At 32.7% G+C, this 18,800-nt stretch overlaps 1 protein-coding gene across 1 annotated transcript in view; it reads right to left on the bottom strand.

Moving 5' to 3' along the window:
- Positions 1-18,800, bottom strand: part of Lmbrd2 (LMBR1 domain containing 2) — a 47,999-nt gene that overhangs the window by 15,900 nt on the left and 13,299 nt on the right. Inside the window, exons 5-13 of the mRNA XM_015496364.2 lie at positions 17,253-17,420; positions 15,924-16,134; positions 9,023-9,097; positions 7,587-7,700; positions 6,948-7,131; positions 5,423-5,604; positions 4,753-4,886; positions 3,135-3,240; positions 2,364-2,461 (exon numbers count right to left, since the gene is read on the bottom strand). Of these exons, the coding sequence (XP_015351850.1) occupies positions 2,364-2,461; positions 3,135-3,240; positions 4,753-4,886; positions 5,423-5,604; positions 6,948-7,131; positions 7,587-7,700; positions 9,023-9,097; positions 15,924-16,134; positions 17,253-17,420 (1,272 nt within the window). The remainder of the gene's footprint in view (positions 1-2,363; positions 2,462-3,134; positions 3,241-4,752; positions 4,887-5,422; positions 5,605-6,947; positions 7,132-7,586; positions 7,701-9,022; positions 9,098-15,923; positions 16,135-17,252; positions 17,421-18,800) is intronic.

Raw genomic sequence — 18,800 nt, 5'->3', positions numbered from 1 at the left:
ATATATATATATATATATATATATATATATATATATATATATATTTTAGTTGTAGATAGACACACAGTATCTTTATTTATTTTTGAGGATCAAACCCAGTGCCTCATACATGTGAGGCAAGCACGTTATCACTGAGCTACAGCCCCAGTCCCTGATGTGCTTTTAATTGCAGAAACCTGAATTCCAGAGGCAAAAGGGGAAGAAAGAGGCAAGGATGAAAATTAAGTGTATGAAGAAGGAAAAACAGGTAGTTGAAGTGAAGATCTACCATTTACATTAAATGTGTAAATATCTGGCTAATTCAGAATACATATGCATGTTTCAATATAAAGAATATTTTATACAAATTACCATTGAGTGAAATTAGGCTTTCAGGTAGATAATTATGTTAATTCTGTGACTTTAAATACTTCCTTAACCTCTTCATATCTTTGGAGGGAATGAGAAGCATGAAACTAGTTTCTGGAAAGGTCTTTGTCTAAAGTGCCAGGAAACAACCTAACTCTGTCTGGGCAAATAAATCTGAACATTATCTGTGGGTCTGGCTTTTCTGCTCCTAGTATAAGAATTAAACTGTGACAGCACTACAAATGAAAATGGACCTATAAAGTCAAGTTACATATAAGTGTCAGTAAGATATCACTTCATACATTTCTATAACACAATATTTATTTTATGAGATAATTTAAAAATTGAGGAATATGACTTTTTTTAATTTTTTTTTTTTTAGTTCTAAATGGATATAATACCTTTATTTTATTTATTTATTTTTACGTGGTGCTGGGATCAAACCCAATGCTGCACATGGTAGGCAAGAGCTCTCTAGCACTGATCTACAACTCCAGCTCCTGATCTCTTACTTAAATATAAAAAGACATTCAATGTTCATCCCAACTCCAGAAAAACACTTTTAATAATTCTTTTTAATTTTTAGACATAATGATTCCTTTTAAGATTTTATAGTAGACAGAGTACTATTCTACTCCTTATCCCTTGATCCATATAATCATCTCATCTCAAAATACTAATACTTCTAACATAACTACTGACATGAAAATACATCACTTATGTATCACAAGTACTTAATGTTCCACTGATAGTTTTATAAGTTTTTAAAATGAATAAGCATATCATCAAAACTTAGTTTTAGACATACAAAGTATGATTAGTCTCTTCTTTTAATAATTCATTTTTGAATTATAAATTTGTTTTTGTCCTTTCTACCTTAAAGGAAAAACTCAAAATATCAGATTTGCTATCAGTTGTTATTAACAACATAATTTAAACTATAGTCTTTGTGGGGCATGGTGGCACACGCCTGTAATCTTGGCAACTCGAGAGGCTAAAGCAGAAGGATTCCAAGTCCGAGGCAAATCTCAACAACATAGTGAAGCCCTAAGCAACTTAGTGAGACCATGCCTCATAAAAAATAAAAAAATAAAAAAAAAAAAATGGATGTGGCTTAGTGATAAAGAGCTCCTGGGTTCAATCTTATGAGAAGATAAAATATAAATACCTTTTAAAATTCAACAAAGAATTTATTTAAAAAAATATCCATTTATTCTTTACCTATTAGTAAATATTATTTACAATAACTATGTAGTGATATTGGAAAATTTAAATGAAAAACAGGTAGACAAATGTTGTTTTCATTAGAGAATCGAACTGATTAACATTAATAAGACATTTTTGCTAAAGTGATATTTTGGGTGTGTTGTGGAACACTTACACAGAGAGGGCAGACAGAATACATACAATATAGGGTGCAGATACCTGACATATGAAAGTAGATAAGATAGGGTATGAGAAGTCACACACAACTGTCTATTAACTCCTTTTGAATTCCAGCCAAGATTCCACCTTTCTCTCTAATCTCACAAAAGAAAACTAAGGGAGAATTTCTTCCATAACCCTATGTTTTTTTCCTGACTATAATTGTTCCTCACCCGACCTTTTGCACTGACCATGACCTGAGGAATCTAGAAATCCAGCAATAATTATCTGGAAAGCCCTAAATTATGTTATTGGAAAGAAGCTGGACAAGCTGAAGGGTTTTGTAAGCTATACTGGCTGTCGGTGTCAAAGATCAGGATTTAGAAGTTAATATTCTGTAATTAACCCTACCATTGTGTAGCCTGAATAACTGTAGTAAAATAACTCTACCTCCCTTTTCTTTAAAATATCCTCAGAGGGAGAACCAGACCTGATCACTCAAGCAGTCCCTTCAAACTATCCCAGCTCCCCCAAAACCAAAATAAAGCAAACAACTAAAACCCAACCAATAAATGTTTTTTAAAGTTTTAAAAAGAAAAGATACCCCAATACAACTATGAATATGAGAAAAGTAATGTTAAGCTTCTTACCTAAAATAAGTAGCAATGCAGAGAATTACCACTAACATAGGATAATATATATAGAATCCATCTGCAATAAAGGATAAAACTTTCATGGAACCCATAATCTGAAGAGCAAGAAAAAAGTAAGTTAAATCAGCATAGTTCTATATTTTTCATTCCTTCTTGTCATTAGAAAATTTACCTACAACCATAGTCAGATTAATAAACTGAATTTATCAAAAAATAGAAGCAATACACTAAGCGGTCAAATTTTTAAAAATTTTGTTTTTTTAATCCAAATTTTCTCTTAAGTTTTTAATAGTCTTATTAAGGTTAATATTCTATAGGTCAGGTCTTTGGATACCCTTCTGATAGACAACTTATGTACAAAAAAACCATTTTTTTATGATGAAAAGCAAAATCACTTTTATCCAGTCAGCATTAGTAATCACATATACATTATTAAGAAAAAGTTCAATTTTTTTTTTTTTTTCCAATGGTACTAGGGATTAAATCCAGGAGTGGGGAGTATACTACTGGGCTCTATTCCCTGCCCTTTTTTATTTTGAGACAGGGTCTCACTAAGTTGCCCAGGCTAGCCTTGAACTTGAGATCCTCCTGCCTCTTCTCCCAAGTAATTGGGATTACAAATGTCTATTACCACACTCAGCAGGAGAAATTTTCAGTCACAAAAATGAGTTTAAAAGTGCTATAGTACATTTTTGCCAGCATTAAAAGAAAGTTTACAATAATGATCTCTCATAGAGATAATGAATTCTGTTTTCTGGCCATACTTACAGATGTATAAGCAGTTGGTTGAGTATTCTTGTGAGAGATGGATGAATCCATATGGGTCAGACCCAAGAAATTAAGACATAAAGGAGGAGTCAAGCGGCAAAATAACCTGCAGTAAATATTTTTTAAAACCAGAAAATATAAAAAATAGTGCAGCAAAAGATATTTTATATTACATTGAATGTACTAAAAACATTTCAAATCATTATAGCTATAGTATTCATTTATTTGCACCATATACATTTTGAATTTTTAACATGAACATCCCTTAGTCACTTGGGAGACATTCTGAAAATCCTATTAATCATATCCCCCTTAAAACCATCAAAATCTACATGTCAAAACTACAGGCAGGCTCCTTGTCACAGTGGTATCCCATAATTTGTGAAGTTCCTTTGTATGCACCTCTTTTAACTCTACTATCTGTGCAATGTATCTCACAGCATGGCAATGACAGTAACATTCTCAAGGGGTATGGTACTCTGTACATAAAAGATCTAAAGTTGCATCAAAATGTTCATTCTCACAGGTTTAGTGAGTATAAAGGGTTGCTTAGTTTTAAAAAGTACCCTACAAAACTTCATATGTAGAGAATTGAGTGTGGGAAGAAAGAAGAAACGAGAATATAGAGAGGTATTATGAGGAAGCTCTTTTGTGGTGAGTGAACATCTTTGAGCCCCACCCTTAGAAATGCCTCAAATGACTGATTTGAAAATACATAATAGATTGTGCAACCCAGCCCAACCTAGAGCCATTTCTCTAAACTCTAAATTCCTCAGGAAAAATTATTCCTGTTGGTTTTCTTTATATTCTTCAATTCAGTTTAGGCCACTGATTCTGTGAATATTCTCTAAGTATGAATTAATATTTATAAACTTTCAATTGTTTCTATCACTTATTTATCTACATACTGAATCTCTAATTGGTAAATTCAAGCTCACTATGTCTTACTTCTCCTTTGTAATCTGGGATATGTAACATTGTGGTTTAAATATGAGATGCTCCTTGAAAAGCTCATGTTGCAAAGCTCTAGAAATGAAATGATTAGATGATGAGAGCTGAAACCTAATAAATGGATTAATCCATTTGATGGATTAATAATATAAATGAATTACTGGTGGTAACTGTGAACAGTGGGGTGTATCTGGAGGAAGAAAGTCACTGGGGACTTGCCCTTGAGGATTATACTTTGTCCTTGGCGCTCTCTCTCTCTCTCTCTCTCTGTTTCCCAGCTTCCATGAACAGAATAGTTTTCCTCCTCCATGACCTCACAGCATGATGTTCTGCCTCACTTCGGGCCCACAGAATTGGAGTCTGCTGACCATGAACAGAGATGACTGAGACTTCTGAAACTATGAGCCCAAAATAAACTTTTCCTTCTCTAAGTTGTTCTTGTCACAAATCTTGATCACAGCAATGACAAGCTGACTAACACACCTAGTTTAACCTTAAACCTCAAGGAGGATTTATCTGTGAATCAACAAACATTATTCAATACTTAAAGCCTTATCAATCATATCATAGAAATATATGCAACATCCATAAAAAAACAATAAAAGAGGTCCATTATAATGCATGCAATGGATATATTTCTCTTATTTCTAAACTCAATCCAACTTACATGCCACTGAAAAGAAGACTGTAAGCATCAGTCTGGTGATGTGAAGCCAAGTAATAATAGTTAAATACACGAATCCTAAATACAGTAGAATAAACACAGATACTTAGGAAGAAGATAGACAGAAAGCAAGCAATCTGAAAAAAACAAAAACAGAACAGTTTAAGACTAACGGACTTTATTATTTTATATACTATAATAAGCATTACCGTTCATTTCCTAATACTTATTGATGTCCTAAAATTAAAATACAATAAAGTAGTTTTTAAAAATCACCTAAGAAAATGAAATTATATAAAAATAATCTACATTTCAACCAGTTCAACATCCTAGACCCATAAATTTCAAATCTACCTCCTGAAGTGAGCCTGTTTTCCCATTCCCTTGGCAACTCTTCACATGAAGATTATAAGTTATGTAGCTTCATTGGCATAAAGTGGATCAAAGCATTCTCATAAAACAATTTTTCACTAGCTCTCCTCAAATACAGCTCTTAGTGTCTTATACTCTGGGTAAATTGAAGAAGTTCATTTTTGGAAGTATGACTAATAACATTGTGGGAAACTTCACTGGTTTTATTATTACTGGAAGAAACGTATGAGAAAAGATACAATAGTTAAGGATTATGCTATGAACAGACATGTATTTTATGACAGATATGAAATAAACTGACCTCAATATAAATATAATTGTAAGTTCTTTCTGCCAGCTGTATGAAGACTGCAAAGAGGGATAAGACAGGAGTTGTGCTAAAGAATGTGCACTCTGACCACACAACAATCACAGAGAAGATAGACAAAACCACAGCAAGTATCCTGTAAAACCATGGTCGCAAAAGACATTCCCAGTACCATTCTGGAAAATTAAAGAAAAAATACAATTAGGAAAACTAGAGGAGTAAAAGGGTTTTGACAATATTTCACAATCTCTCCCAACAAGATAATTATAAAAAGAAAAATAGCAATTTTACAGTGGATGGATCTTGCAGACATACCCTGACCAAATGATCACCAGTAAGGGGACAAAGTGACATGGTGCTTCTTGCTATGACGCACTAAGAAGAGCATGTTATCTTTGCTATGGTATTTCTGCTCAAAATGCATAACCTACATCTAATCATGAGACATATCAAACTCAAATTCAGGGACATTGAATAAACAGCTGGCCTGTACTTTCCACAAACACCTCAGTTATAAAACACAAAGACTAAAAACATTAAAGATTAAAGGAGACTTTATGGTAGGATACATGCTCCTACTAATTTTTTCCCAATACTCTGGAGGGCACTGAAAAAAAAACAGGGGCTAGAGTTGTGGCTCAGTGGTAGAGCACTTGCCTGACATGTGTGAGGCACTGGGTTCGATTCTCAGCACCACATATAAATAAATGAATAAAATAAAGGTCTAAACTAAAAAAAAATATTTAAAAAAGAAAACAGATTTTGAAAACTTTAATTATAAAAGTTATTTTTATTAAAAATCTTTCATTCTTGGGCATTTCTAATTTTTCTCTAGTCTTCACAAATAAGACTAGAATGTAGGGGGCTGGGGATGTGGCTCAAGCGGTAGCATGCTCGCCTGGCATGTGTGCGGCCCGGGTTCGATCCTCAGTACTACATACAAACAAAGATGTTGTGCCTGCCGAAAACTAAAAAATAAATATTAAAAAATTCTCTCTCACTCTCTCTCTCTTTAAAAAAAAAATACTAGAATGTAAATAATCAAAGAGGATTTCTTAGGGGATATTTTAGTAGTATGTCAATATGACTCAAGCTGGTGATTTATAGTTGCTTAAAATTATAATTAGTTTAAATATATATCATATATAATATGCTTGGGATATTACATATATTTTTGTAATACATTTTAGAATTTAATCATTTTTGAAGTAACACTGGAAACTAATGGATATGATAAATTTTTTTTTTAGTATTTTTTTAGTTGTCAATGGACTTTATTTATTATATTCAGTGCTGAGAATCAAACCCAGTGCCTCACACATGCTAGGCAAGTGCTCTATCACTGAGCTACAACCCCAGCTCAGATAATATATTTTTACAAGTAAAATAGTTACCCCATATTACCACATGGTATAAACTAAATAATACAAGTAAAATTCAGCTTTGCACTGAGAAAATATGCACTTTTTCCTGTAGAAAAAATACTACTAAACTTTGAAATTTATATGAAATTCCATACCAACTGTAGGATTATAAAAATACTGGATAAATCGATTTTCAGGCTCTGGTGATTGAAAGGTGTGAACAAACTGATGAGTTGCACTAGTTTCATTTTTCGCTACATCTTCTAGATAAAATGCCTGTTCCAAGAGAATCTGCCATTGTACTTGAGTTCGACGGTGCCTCTGAACTGAATAAATCACCTAAAAAAGATAAGGGGGTGAATGTGTCTGAGAGAATAGTGTGTCAACCTAATGATCACCAATAAGAGGACAAAGTGACATGGTGCTTCTTGCTATGATGCTAAAAATGCTAGTGAGCATTTTTAATTTTTATTTATTTTATTTTATTTTGGTCACAACATGAACATACTAGTGGTATTTACTATGCAGGGTCAAAAATTTTTTCTTTTATGATATGATAGTTCCATAGACTGTAACAGTTCTAATCCTTATTCCTCAATTGCCCAGGGTACCACTGTCTGGAAGCACAAAGTTAACACATTTCAAAGAACAATGATATGTATAGTATGGAAAGAAATTTTAGATATGAATTCAATCAAAATTTATTTTTTGTGTGCAATAATTATAAATCTAGTTGATTTATAATTGCAAATCTAACTGAAAGAGAAAGAGCTATAATTAATTATTTAAGTTACCTGTTTATGTAATTTTACCAGACTCTTTTCACTTGGATAGGTATTACGCTTTTCATCAAAATCTTCATAATCATCCATGTTCCTACCCATTTTTTCCTGATACTCTGTAGGACACTAAAAAGAAAACAGATTTTTAAAATATTAATTATAAAAGATGAAAATTTATTTTTATTAAAAAATCTTTCATTCTTGGGCATCTTTAATTTTCTTGAAAACATTTTCTTCCTTTATTGGCATCTCTGAATAGATTTTCACTTGCTCAACTTTTTTAAAAAATGTGATCAGCTTCTTCTCACCTCTATTAACATTAATCTTTATCTCAGATATACTAGCTGGGGAATGGTCGAGACAATGGTAGAGGCAAACTTACCTTAATTGTAGGTAAGTTTACCTACATGAAGCAAATAGTATTTGAAAGGTGTATGCTAAATAAGCATCTGAAAAAAATGTCAATTATTTTTCTAGCTAAATCATGAAAAACATTACAAGAAATCCAAGGTGCTGAAGTTTTGAAAGGCACAATATAGAGAAACACATGTAGGATCTGGGGTATCTGCCATACTACTGGTCACTTATTACCTATATGAATTTGGGCAAGTTAGTTAACCTCTCTAAATAGGTCTCAAAAACTTACAATTACAAGAAAAATGGTCAGAAAATTTATTCCTATGACTAAAATAGCCAAAGTAACACTAGCTAACAATCAGTACAATAGGAAAAGACATATTTCAGTGGTTCTCAGGCTGCATAAAAGACAACTGGGGAACCACAAAGAACTGTGTTTGGAAGTATATGAATACCTGTAACTCAATACCACCGAATCAAAACCTTAATTATATGGTTTCTTATTAAATACTTACTATATACTTCATAATGTCAGTTATTTCGTGATTGATTATATTGTAAAATAACATTTAGAAAGCTAGTTGCAAGAAATTATAGAGGTTAGTTTATTTTCTTTTTTTTAATGTTTATTTTTTAGTTGTAGTTGGACACAATACACTTATTTTATTTATTTATTTTTATGTGGTGCTGAGGATCAAATCCAGGGCCTTGCACAAGCTAGGTGAGTGCTCTACTCCTGAGCCACAACCCCAGCCCCAGTTTATTTTCTTATAAAAGAAAGGCCTTCAGTGCTTATATACAATGGCACCTTAAAGGTTTATCTCCAACACTGTGTCATAGCAATTATTTTACATAACTCAATATTAACTCTATCTTCATGTTTTAGTAGAAAATATTGTCAATAATTAACATTAAACTTATAATAACAAGAGGAAAAAGTCTATGTACAAATTACTACTGGTTTATGGTTAATATTTCCATGAAAATGCACTGAGAAGACCTGAACCATAGACATTTTTATACTTTTATGATGCTTTTGTTGTTATTACATATTAATTTATATATTATGTAATTATATATTTTAAAATTACCTTTTTAAGTATTGTATCAACACATTTTCTCAATGGGTGGTTATACTTGATGCTTTCATTCACTTTACGAACCTCCTATAACAAGAACAAGAGGAATAAGAATATTTCCATTTCTAGAGGTGAGACATTTCAAGCTTACTAAAACTTTACAAGTTTAGTTTCAACTCAAATTACTTAGCATTACACAGTTTTTTGTTTGTTTTGTTTTTTTACTGAATAAGAGTTCTTAAAAAGACACGCAAAAGTATAAGGCAACTGAATTGTATCTATTCACTCACTTTTTATTACTTTCTAGATTTATTCCCTTATCATTTGCTTACTTAATATACAAAGATGATTAAACATTATTTAAAATGTTCACAAAGGATCTGATAAACTGATCCTAAGAACAGGACTGTATTACTCCATTGTACTCATCAAGATGAATCATTTCATTTATCTAAAATACAGTGAAGAAACCAAAGAAAAAGACTACACATGTCACAAAGCACCTGATGTTTCCAATAGGAGAATGCTCTAGAGCAGCCACAATTGATTGATTCATCTCATACTTGTTTATTAAGATCACCCCATGTCAGCACTGTGGTGGCTATAAGGTGACCATAATACATACAGAATAGCAAGGTTGGAAGACATTGCATTGTCAATCTTTGACTCAAATTATAATGTAGTGGTAAGATAATTAAATTTAATGAAAGGTATAAAAAGAGTTAGGAAGAGGATTTTTTTTTTTTTTTATAACCGTACTGGGAATTGAACTCCCAGGGTTGGTCTGCTACTGAGCTACATCCCTAGCCCTTTTATTTTTTAATTTTAAGACGGGGTCTTGCTGGCTTGAACTTGCTAGCCTTCTGACTCAGTTTCCTGAGTCACTAGGATTTTAGGCATATGTCACTGTGTCCAGGCAGATACACAAAAAATGAGAATACAGAAGAAATACAATTGATCCATAAATGTCTAAAAAGATATTCAAGCTTACTAAAAACAATTATGAACTAGTAGTTCCTAAGAAATATTCAATAATATTCATGAAATAAAAACAAGAGTTAGAACCACTATTTCAGGCAGAAGAAACTCCATATCACAATCTGGAAGTTAAGAGGGAACTGAGCAGGATGTTAAAAAGAATATTGGTGGCTAGGATTGTGGCTCAGTGGTAAAGTGCTTGTCTCACATGTGTGAGGCACTGGGTTCAATTCTCAGTACCACATATAAATAAATGAATAAAATAAAGGTCCATCAACAACTAAAAAAAATTTAAAAAAAAAGAACATTGGGACTATAAGGCAGAGAAGGGCTTCAAGGGATAGAGAACTAGAGGCAGAAAAAGTTATGAAAAAATATTTAATTTATATGACAAAGAATCACCATCCTTAATATATGAATAGCTCTTATTACTAAATAGAAAAAATAAGAATACAGAAGAAATACAATTGGTTTATAATTGCAATTATAATGTTCAAGCTTACTATAAACAAATAATAATTTTTAAAAAAGAGCTTTCCTGCAGAATTAAAAAACTTGACATTATGTAGTGACATAAGAGTGTAAGGAAACAGGCCCTCCATATGCAGTAAAAAGTGATATAATCTATTTGGAGGGTTACCTGGCACTGTCCGTCAAAATTTAGTATATGCATACTCTAGGAATAATCTATACCAACAGACACTGCTCCTGTCAAGGAACTTAGCTTAATGAAGAAAACAGACATTAGTCAAGTAGAAATGATGTGGAAACTGCTGTAAAACAAAAAAAAGTAAAATCCTCTGAGGGGGTATAATCTCTTGTAGGAGGCTTTCTGATACACTGATAAGTTAAAGTGAAATACAGGCTCAGGTTGTAGCTCAGAGGTAGACTCTTGGCTAGCACAGGCCATGGGTTTGACCCACAGCACCACAAATAAAATAAATAAAGTAAACTAAAATAAAGTTGCATATGATTTCAATGTGGCTACTGAGGCCTAACTAGACAGCCGTACTTCATTTAAAATTAGATAAAACAAAATATGTAGAAGTTAGTCAAGTAAAAGGAGGGGCAAGAATATTCCAAATAGAAGAACAAGGACAGCAAATACGAAGGTCTCCAGGTAGAAGTGAACAAATCGTTTTAGACAGGAAAAAAACAAATAAACAAACAAACATAAAACCAGCATGACTACAGAGAAAATAAGAGTAAAGTACTGACTAGCACTTCACTAGGCCGAAGAAGAAAATCAAAGTGCTCCTAAAAGGCATTAATAACAATTTGAGGTAAATGTGTGAGGCCCAAATGCAAGAGTGACAAGAACAAACTTGAGTTTTTAAAATGACCCCTTGAAACATTATTACATTTTAATTGTCTATTATTAAACTGCCTTAAAGTTTGTAATTGAGCACAATTTTATCCTACTTTGAAAAATGAACTACACAATCTGACTGTATATTCTATATAAAATATTTTACCTTTAAATTCCAAAGAGATGCATATTTTAAATATACCAAAGTAATTTTGAAAAAACTGCATTTGGGGATTATGTGGATATCTAAGAATCTTTTCCCTGCTTGGAAAGTATCATTGATTGGTTCCTTATTACTTTCTTTTTTTGGAGGGGGGTGGTACTGGGGATTGAACTCAGGGGTGCTTGACCACTGAACCACATCCCTAGCCTTATTTTGTATTTTATTTAGAAATAGGGTCTCACTCAGTTGCTTAGAGCCTTGCTTTTGCTGAGGCTGGCTCTGAACTGGAGGTCCTCCTGCCTCAGCCTCCTGAACTGTTAGGATTATAGGCACGTGTCACCATGTCCAGCTTCCTTATTATTTTCAAAATACATTCTGGACTTTTCCATTTGGCATTCAAGGCCCAACTATGACTTTATCTTTTGAAGATAAACTCTATGTTCACTTTGATTTGGTTTAAAATATTCTGATATTTAACTGGAATGCTTTTAGCTATCAAAATTCTATTCATCCTTAAAGACCCAGGTCACACCAGGTCATACTACATCTCCTCTGATTACTATTCAGATAAGAAAGCTCTCCATATTAGAGCATTTTCTTTGTATCATTCACATCAGATTTACCATACATTATATGGGAGGATACAGTTTTCCACTCTAGACAGTTAATATTCTGTTAGTTCTACATAGCACTTCTTATGGCAGAAAGACAATAAGTACTTGTATATGGGCAAATGAAATCACATTCAAAACATTTTTTTTACAGGTAAGGGAGAAGGCTTCTGCTATCTATGTGAAACAGCTGCTATTATAATCCATTAAGAAAAGAGGTGTTTCTTATTCATATGGAAATTTTTCTCTTATCTACAATTTTTTAAATCCCCCCACTTTAAACCTATGAATACTAAAGTAGCATTGAAGGCACCAATGTTTTTTTCTTCATTTTCCACACCTTATTTCTAAGTGCTCCTACCTAATAACAACATCTATTTCATTCAGTATATTATCAAATATAAATTTTCAAATATCTCGAATTTTCCTTCAGTTTCAAATTTTCAGGTATATCAAAATATAAACATAAAATTATTAAACGTAAATTATCTTCTTTGAAAAATGTGATAACATTCATCATAGACTTGAGGAAATATATTCAAATATTTAGATATTTATTCCCACTTTTTGAATCAACGTTTGCTACAGTTCTTACATTTTATAGAGAATAAATGTGAAAAGTCAACATAAAATTTTCCACAGTAAACTTTCATTTGTTCATTTATTCATTCACTTAAAAAATGGTTGCTGAGGGTCTAAGAGTCTGGGGAATAGAAAAAGCACTAGGGATTGAATTGTATCTTCTAACAATTCATATGTTAAAGCCCTAATCCCCAGTACCTCAGTATGTGGTCTTATTAGAAATAGGGTTGTTGCAGATAAAATTAGCTAAATTAAGACAAGGCCATACTGGAGTATAGTGGGCCCTAATCCCTCATAACTGGTATCTATAAAAAGGGGAACTTGAACACAGAGACACACAAGGAGAACACCATGTAAAGATGAAGGCAGAGATCTAAAATCCAAGGAATACCAAAGACTACAAGCAAGCCAGAAACTAGAAGGCAGGTGTGACGCAGATTTTCCTGACAGCCTTCAGAAAAAACCAAACTTGCCAATGTGTCGATCTTGACTTTCACCCTCTAGAACTGTGAGACAATAAATTTCTGTCATTTAAGCTACCTAGTTTGTAGTACTTTTGTTATTGCAGTCCTAGGATGCTAATACAGAAGGCTTCCCCGAAGAATTCTCATTTATGTTAAGACCTGAAAATGAAGCAAGAAATTAGTTGAAGAAGGTCAAGAATATTTCAAGAGTGTGGGAAAAGCATGCTTAAAGACAGAAAAGAGAGGTAATAAATGTAATGATTAAGAGATAGGGGTCATCCGATCAGATCAAATCCAGTCCACTATTTGTTCTTATACTGGAAGACATGAATGCTCATTCATTTATGTATTGTCTATGGCTGCTTTCATGCTACAAAGACAGTAGTTAAAACAGGAGACCATATGGCACACACTGCCTAAAATATTTACCATCCGGCCTTTACAGAAAAAAGTGTGCTAGTCTTTATTATAGCACAAGCTAAAGTTAGAATTTCTGGTTCTACCACTTACTAGCTGTGTGATATATAGGAAAGTTATTTAACCTCTCTGTGCATAATTTTCATAAAATGGGAATTAAAAATAAACTCTGTTACAGCTATTGTTTTAATTAAATACAGTTGACCCTTGAAACTGCTCAGATCCACTTGTATGCAGATTTTTTATTTTTGGAGGTTTGTAACAATTAAAAAAACCCAGAGGGCTGGGATTGTGGCTCAGTGATAGAGTGCTCGCTTAGCATGGGCGGGACCCGGGTTTGATTCTCAGCACCACATAAAAATAAATAAATAAATAAATAAAGTCCCCCCCTCCTTAAAAAAAAATAAATAAATAAAAACCCACAGATGAACCACATAGCCTAGAAATATTGTAAAAAATATTTTTTAAAGTTAGTTCTGTTATGAATGCATTAAATGTACATAGGATAGTCTATTATCATTTACTACCATAAAATATATACAAATTTATTCTAAAAAGTCAAAATTCATCCAAATGTACACACACTTACAGACCATACATAGCACCATTTGTAGTCATGAAAAACGTTAAAAATGTAAAGATACAGTATTAAGTCATAATTGCTTAAAATTAACTGTAGTATATATGACTGTAATACATTTCATAACCACCTCTTGTTGCTGTTGAGGTGAGCTTAAGTGTTGTGAATATCCACTTAAAACCCTGTAGCCCTGTTCAGTTCCTCTTCTCAGTAAATTGCATATCTCAGTAAAAAAAAGGTCTCTCATTGGTTCTAGTGTATATTTCACCATATATGATACACATATAAATTTGTGTTAATCAATTATTTATGTGATTAGTAAGACTTTAGGTCAACAACAGGCTACTAGTAATTAAGGTTTTGTTTTTTGGTTTTTGGTTTTTTTTAGTAGCAGGGATTGAACCAAGAGGTGCTTAAATCACCGAGCCACATCCATAGCCTTTTTAATATTTTATTTAGAGACAGTGTCTCACTAAATTGCTTAGGGCCTCCCTAAGTTACCAAGGCTGGCTTTGAACTTGGGATCCTCCTGCCTTAGCCTTCCCAGCCACTGGGATTACAGGTGTGTACCACATGCATAGCAGTAGTTAAGTTTTTGAGGAGTCAAAAGTTATGTGGATTTTTTATTACATGGGATCAACGCCCTTAACCTCTGCCATTGTTCAGGGTTAATTGTATATTAATATATGTCAAGTATTTAGAAAGACTTAGGCAAACAGTAAGTCTAAAACTGTTTTCTTGAGGTTGTATTGATGTGCAGTTTTACTGGTGGTATATTCATATATGAACAGAGGAAAGTATGTCTGATTCATTCTACTGTCTTTCCTGTTTGTTATTATTATCATTATTAAGTTTAAGGAACCAAAGTTGAGTGTTACATAAATATTAAGTCTAAAGAATTGTTTACTGTTTCATTATTAGCAAGTCTGAGTAACCAAAAGTGACCAGAGTAAGGAAGATGGGGGATTGGGATAAGGCTGGAGAGCTAAACATGGGCCAAATTAATTTTTTGTAGGCCATATTAGAACTTTAGGAGTTAATGCTAACTCCTTTTATGAATGAAAGGCTTTCTACATGAGGTTTTAAATTGGCAACTAACATCACCAAAGTGGCATGTTTTCTTCTGGGAGAAAAAAATGTCTACAATACCTCTTTTAAATTCATGACCAAGTTATTATTTAACACAGCAAATTTTTATAATTTGTTATATATTTTTGTGTACATTCCTAAAAGTAATGACTTTCAAATTATACTTTGAATAAGGTGAAGTTGGTTCAAGTAATTTGCATTTTACAAGTGAATACAATGAATTGCCTAATTAAGATTACAGATAAAGAACAAAACTTGCTGAAACAAACTTTCATGCAAATTATTCTCAGTTTCCCACATGGTGGGATTGCCTTTGGTTAAACTTTCAGGAACTAATGTCCTCTGATCACTATCTTCATTTCCACTATTTTAGAGTAACCTTATAACTTATTGTCTAATCTGGGAAATTTCTGAGCATAAAAGAAGGCACTATTGAAAGTACCCCAATACAACAGACATAGCCTTATACTACTGAACATAATTTCCCAGACATTTGTCAGAAGAAGATGACACCTCAAAAGATTGCTTGCTTTAGCATGTGTAAGGTCCTAGGTTTGATCTCTAGCACTAAATGAAATAAGAAGTTATTCTGATAGAGACATCATCAAATTTGCATTTTGAAGCCCATTCATGTGCTACCAACAACCAAAAATTTGGTGACCAAAAGGAGTTACATAATACTTGTGAAAAGTTGCTTTTGTAAGATTTAAAAATGCTTACCTCCATAACATCTTCCAAATTCTCTTCTGCATCTGCTTTCTCTGTCATCAGTTTGGCTGCCTTGAAATAAGTTTTCATAAGTAGATAACCCCTTTTAGCTCCATTCCAATATGACCGAGGAATTTCCACCAAGCCATACCCCAACAACAACACAAGAAGAAATAGACCCCATGTATTGGCAGCAGCTATTCCAATTGTCTGAAGTTGGTTCCTGAGAAAGAGAATAATAAAGCTATAATAAATACATCTTCCTACAAAAAATGCAAAGTAAAACTAACTAGTATTAAATGCTTTTTCAGAAAACTGTCCTAAAAGATGGAAAAATTATTTTTATATATATACCTTCAAATCCTGTTATTTTTTTCACTCACAGCAAATAAGTATATTTTAATGGAAAGATAAAACAACTATAAAAATGGACTTTAACATAAGAAATACTGTTTCAATTATAATCAAAATTAGAACCCACGATAATTCATGGCAAAAAAAAAATGTGTACATATTTTCACAAACAAACATACTTTTCACCAGGTACTTTCTTATATAATATTACCCAAGAGAAGGCTGAAAAAATTTCAAATTAACTTGTGTCAAAGCCCATCTACACAAATCCCAGGAACATAACAGTGACACTTATCACTACTACTCTATTCCTAAATTTTCAGACCTGGCTTTTTGCATACATTACCCATCATAAAAACAAAATAGATTTCAATTTCATTGAAATATCTAAATCTAAAATAACTTTAAGGACAAATATGCTCTTAAACTACAATTAAAACAAAAGATACAAATATTTACAAGTTCTGGTGAGGAAAAGAAAACAGCTATTTGTTCATTTATAAAATTTGAAGTCCTATCTAAAAATAATGTTATTAGGTGGGCACAGTGATTCATGCTGTAGTCCCAGAGACTTGGGAGGCTGAAACAAATGGATCACAAGTTCAAGGCCAGCTCAGAAAATTAGTGAAGCCCTAAGCAACTTAGTAAGACCCTATCTCAAAATGAAAACTAAAATGTTCTGGGGATATAATTCAGTATTAAAGCACCTCTGGATTCAATCCACAGTACCAAAAAATAAAAACAATGTTATTACTTTTAATATATAGCTATTAGTCAAAGCATTAATCTACCACTTACTGGTTACATTTAAAGATGCTATTCCACATTTTCTTTCTTAGTAATAGAGATTATTCAAATATTCTTTTGGGGGAATTAATAAAAAAAATTTTGGAATATTTCTTGAGAAATGACCTGTATATATGAGATAAAAATTGATTTTTAAAAGTGCAAACATTCACAGAACGTTAAGAACACTACTTTTCTTACCATTCTAAATGTAAACGTGGGTTTACAGCTACATAAATTAAAAATGCTCCAAAAATCAGCAAATAGGTGCCATAATAGATTGCATTCTCAATCAGTGCAGTTTTTATTTTTCCAGTGATAGAAAACCCTCCAGATCTTGCATATGACTGCATGAAAGGTAAGAGAATCCTAGATGGGGGGAAAAATATAATAAAAAACAAAACAAAACAATTATATATCGATATAATTTCAAAACACAAGAAATACATAAATCTCAAATTTAATATGCAATTCTCAGTAATAAATACAGTTATGAGTAGTTACATGTTAATACTGAATAAACATTATTAGGTGACTGTTTATTTTTGTAATATTAAACTTGACAGAAAACAAATGCCCTAAGGCAAGAAAGAGCACTTCCTAGGAGAAAAGGAGGCCACAATGACCAGCAAAAAATACAAAAGTGTTAAATGACTTCAGATGAGTCTAAAAACAGACCTTTAAAGCCTTTATGCAGAGTTTGGACTATACCCAAAGAATGAGAAACATTTTCTTTAATAGTAAGAAAGGTATGATCAAATTTAAATTTTCTATGACTTCACCAAGGACAATGGATGGAGAGGAAACAAAACCAGAACTAACTGGGAGTGGCAAAGGTAGAAGTAATAAGAAGCAGAAGAGGAAAAGACTGGTTGTCAACCTACTGATTCTAAAGTACCTAGAAGATATCCAAGGGAGACTTCAAGAGGAGGAAGTAGTTGGCTATCCAACTTTAGAGTTCAGAAGAGAGTACTTAGAAATGTCAACTTTTAAGGAAGAAGTAAAGAAAAAGGGGAAGAAATCAGAGGAGACTGAGATAGAACAATAGAGGGTCAAGGAAAAAATTCAAGGAGCAAGTTAAACAAAAACCAGAGAAGGAAGTATTTGAAAGTGGAAACATAAAACAATAGAATAAAATGCTGCCAAGAGGTCGAGTGAACTGATGACCTCTATGTGTGAGTGGAGGCCTGGGTGTAAAAAAATGGGTACACGGGTTGAGGAATAAGTAAATAATGAATAAATGGAGATGTCAAATGATAGTTCATTAAGAAGTTTGGCTAAGTAAGATAAACCATGGTATGTACATAAAATGAAATATTTTATAGAAATGAAAAAGAACAGAACACTAATACATACAACGTAATGTAGATGAATCTTCCAAATATGTAAGCAAAAAAGAAATGCAAAAATATCCATACCATACAACTAATGTTTATAAGGTTCACAAACAGGCAAAGCTAATCTATGGTGATGCAAGACAGAATAATGGTTATGGGGCTGGGGTTGTGGCTCAGTGGCAGGGCACTTGCCTAGCATGTGTGAGGCACTGGGTTTGATTCTCAGCACTACATATAAATAAATAAATATATATATATATATTGTAAGGATTGATTTTTTTTTTAAAGATGAAAAGCTCATTTGAATAGGCAAGATATTAGGCTTGGTACGCATATCCATAACCTCAGCTCCTTGGGTGGCTGAGACAGGAGGATGGAAAGTTCAAGGCCAGTCTGGACAACTTAATGAGAC

This window comes from Marmota marmota, unplaced genomic scaffold (genome assembly GCF_001458135.2).
Source record: "Marmota marmota marmota unplaced genomic scaffold, marMar, whole genome shotgun sequence".
In the NCBI taxonomy this organism is placed as follows: domain Eukaryota; kingdom Metazoa; phylum Chordata; class Mammalia; order Rodentia; family Sciuridae; genus Marmota; species Marmota marmota.
This window is presented reverse-complemented; position numbering and strand designations above follow the sequence as displayed.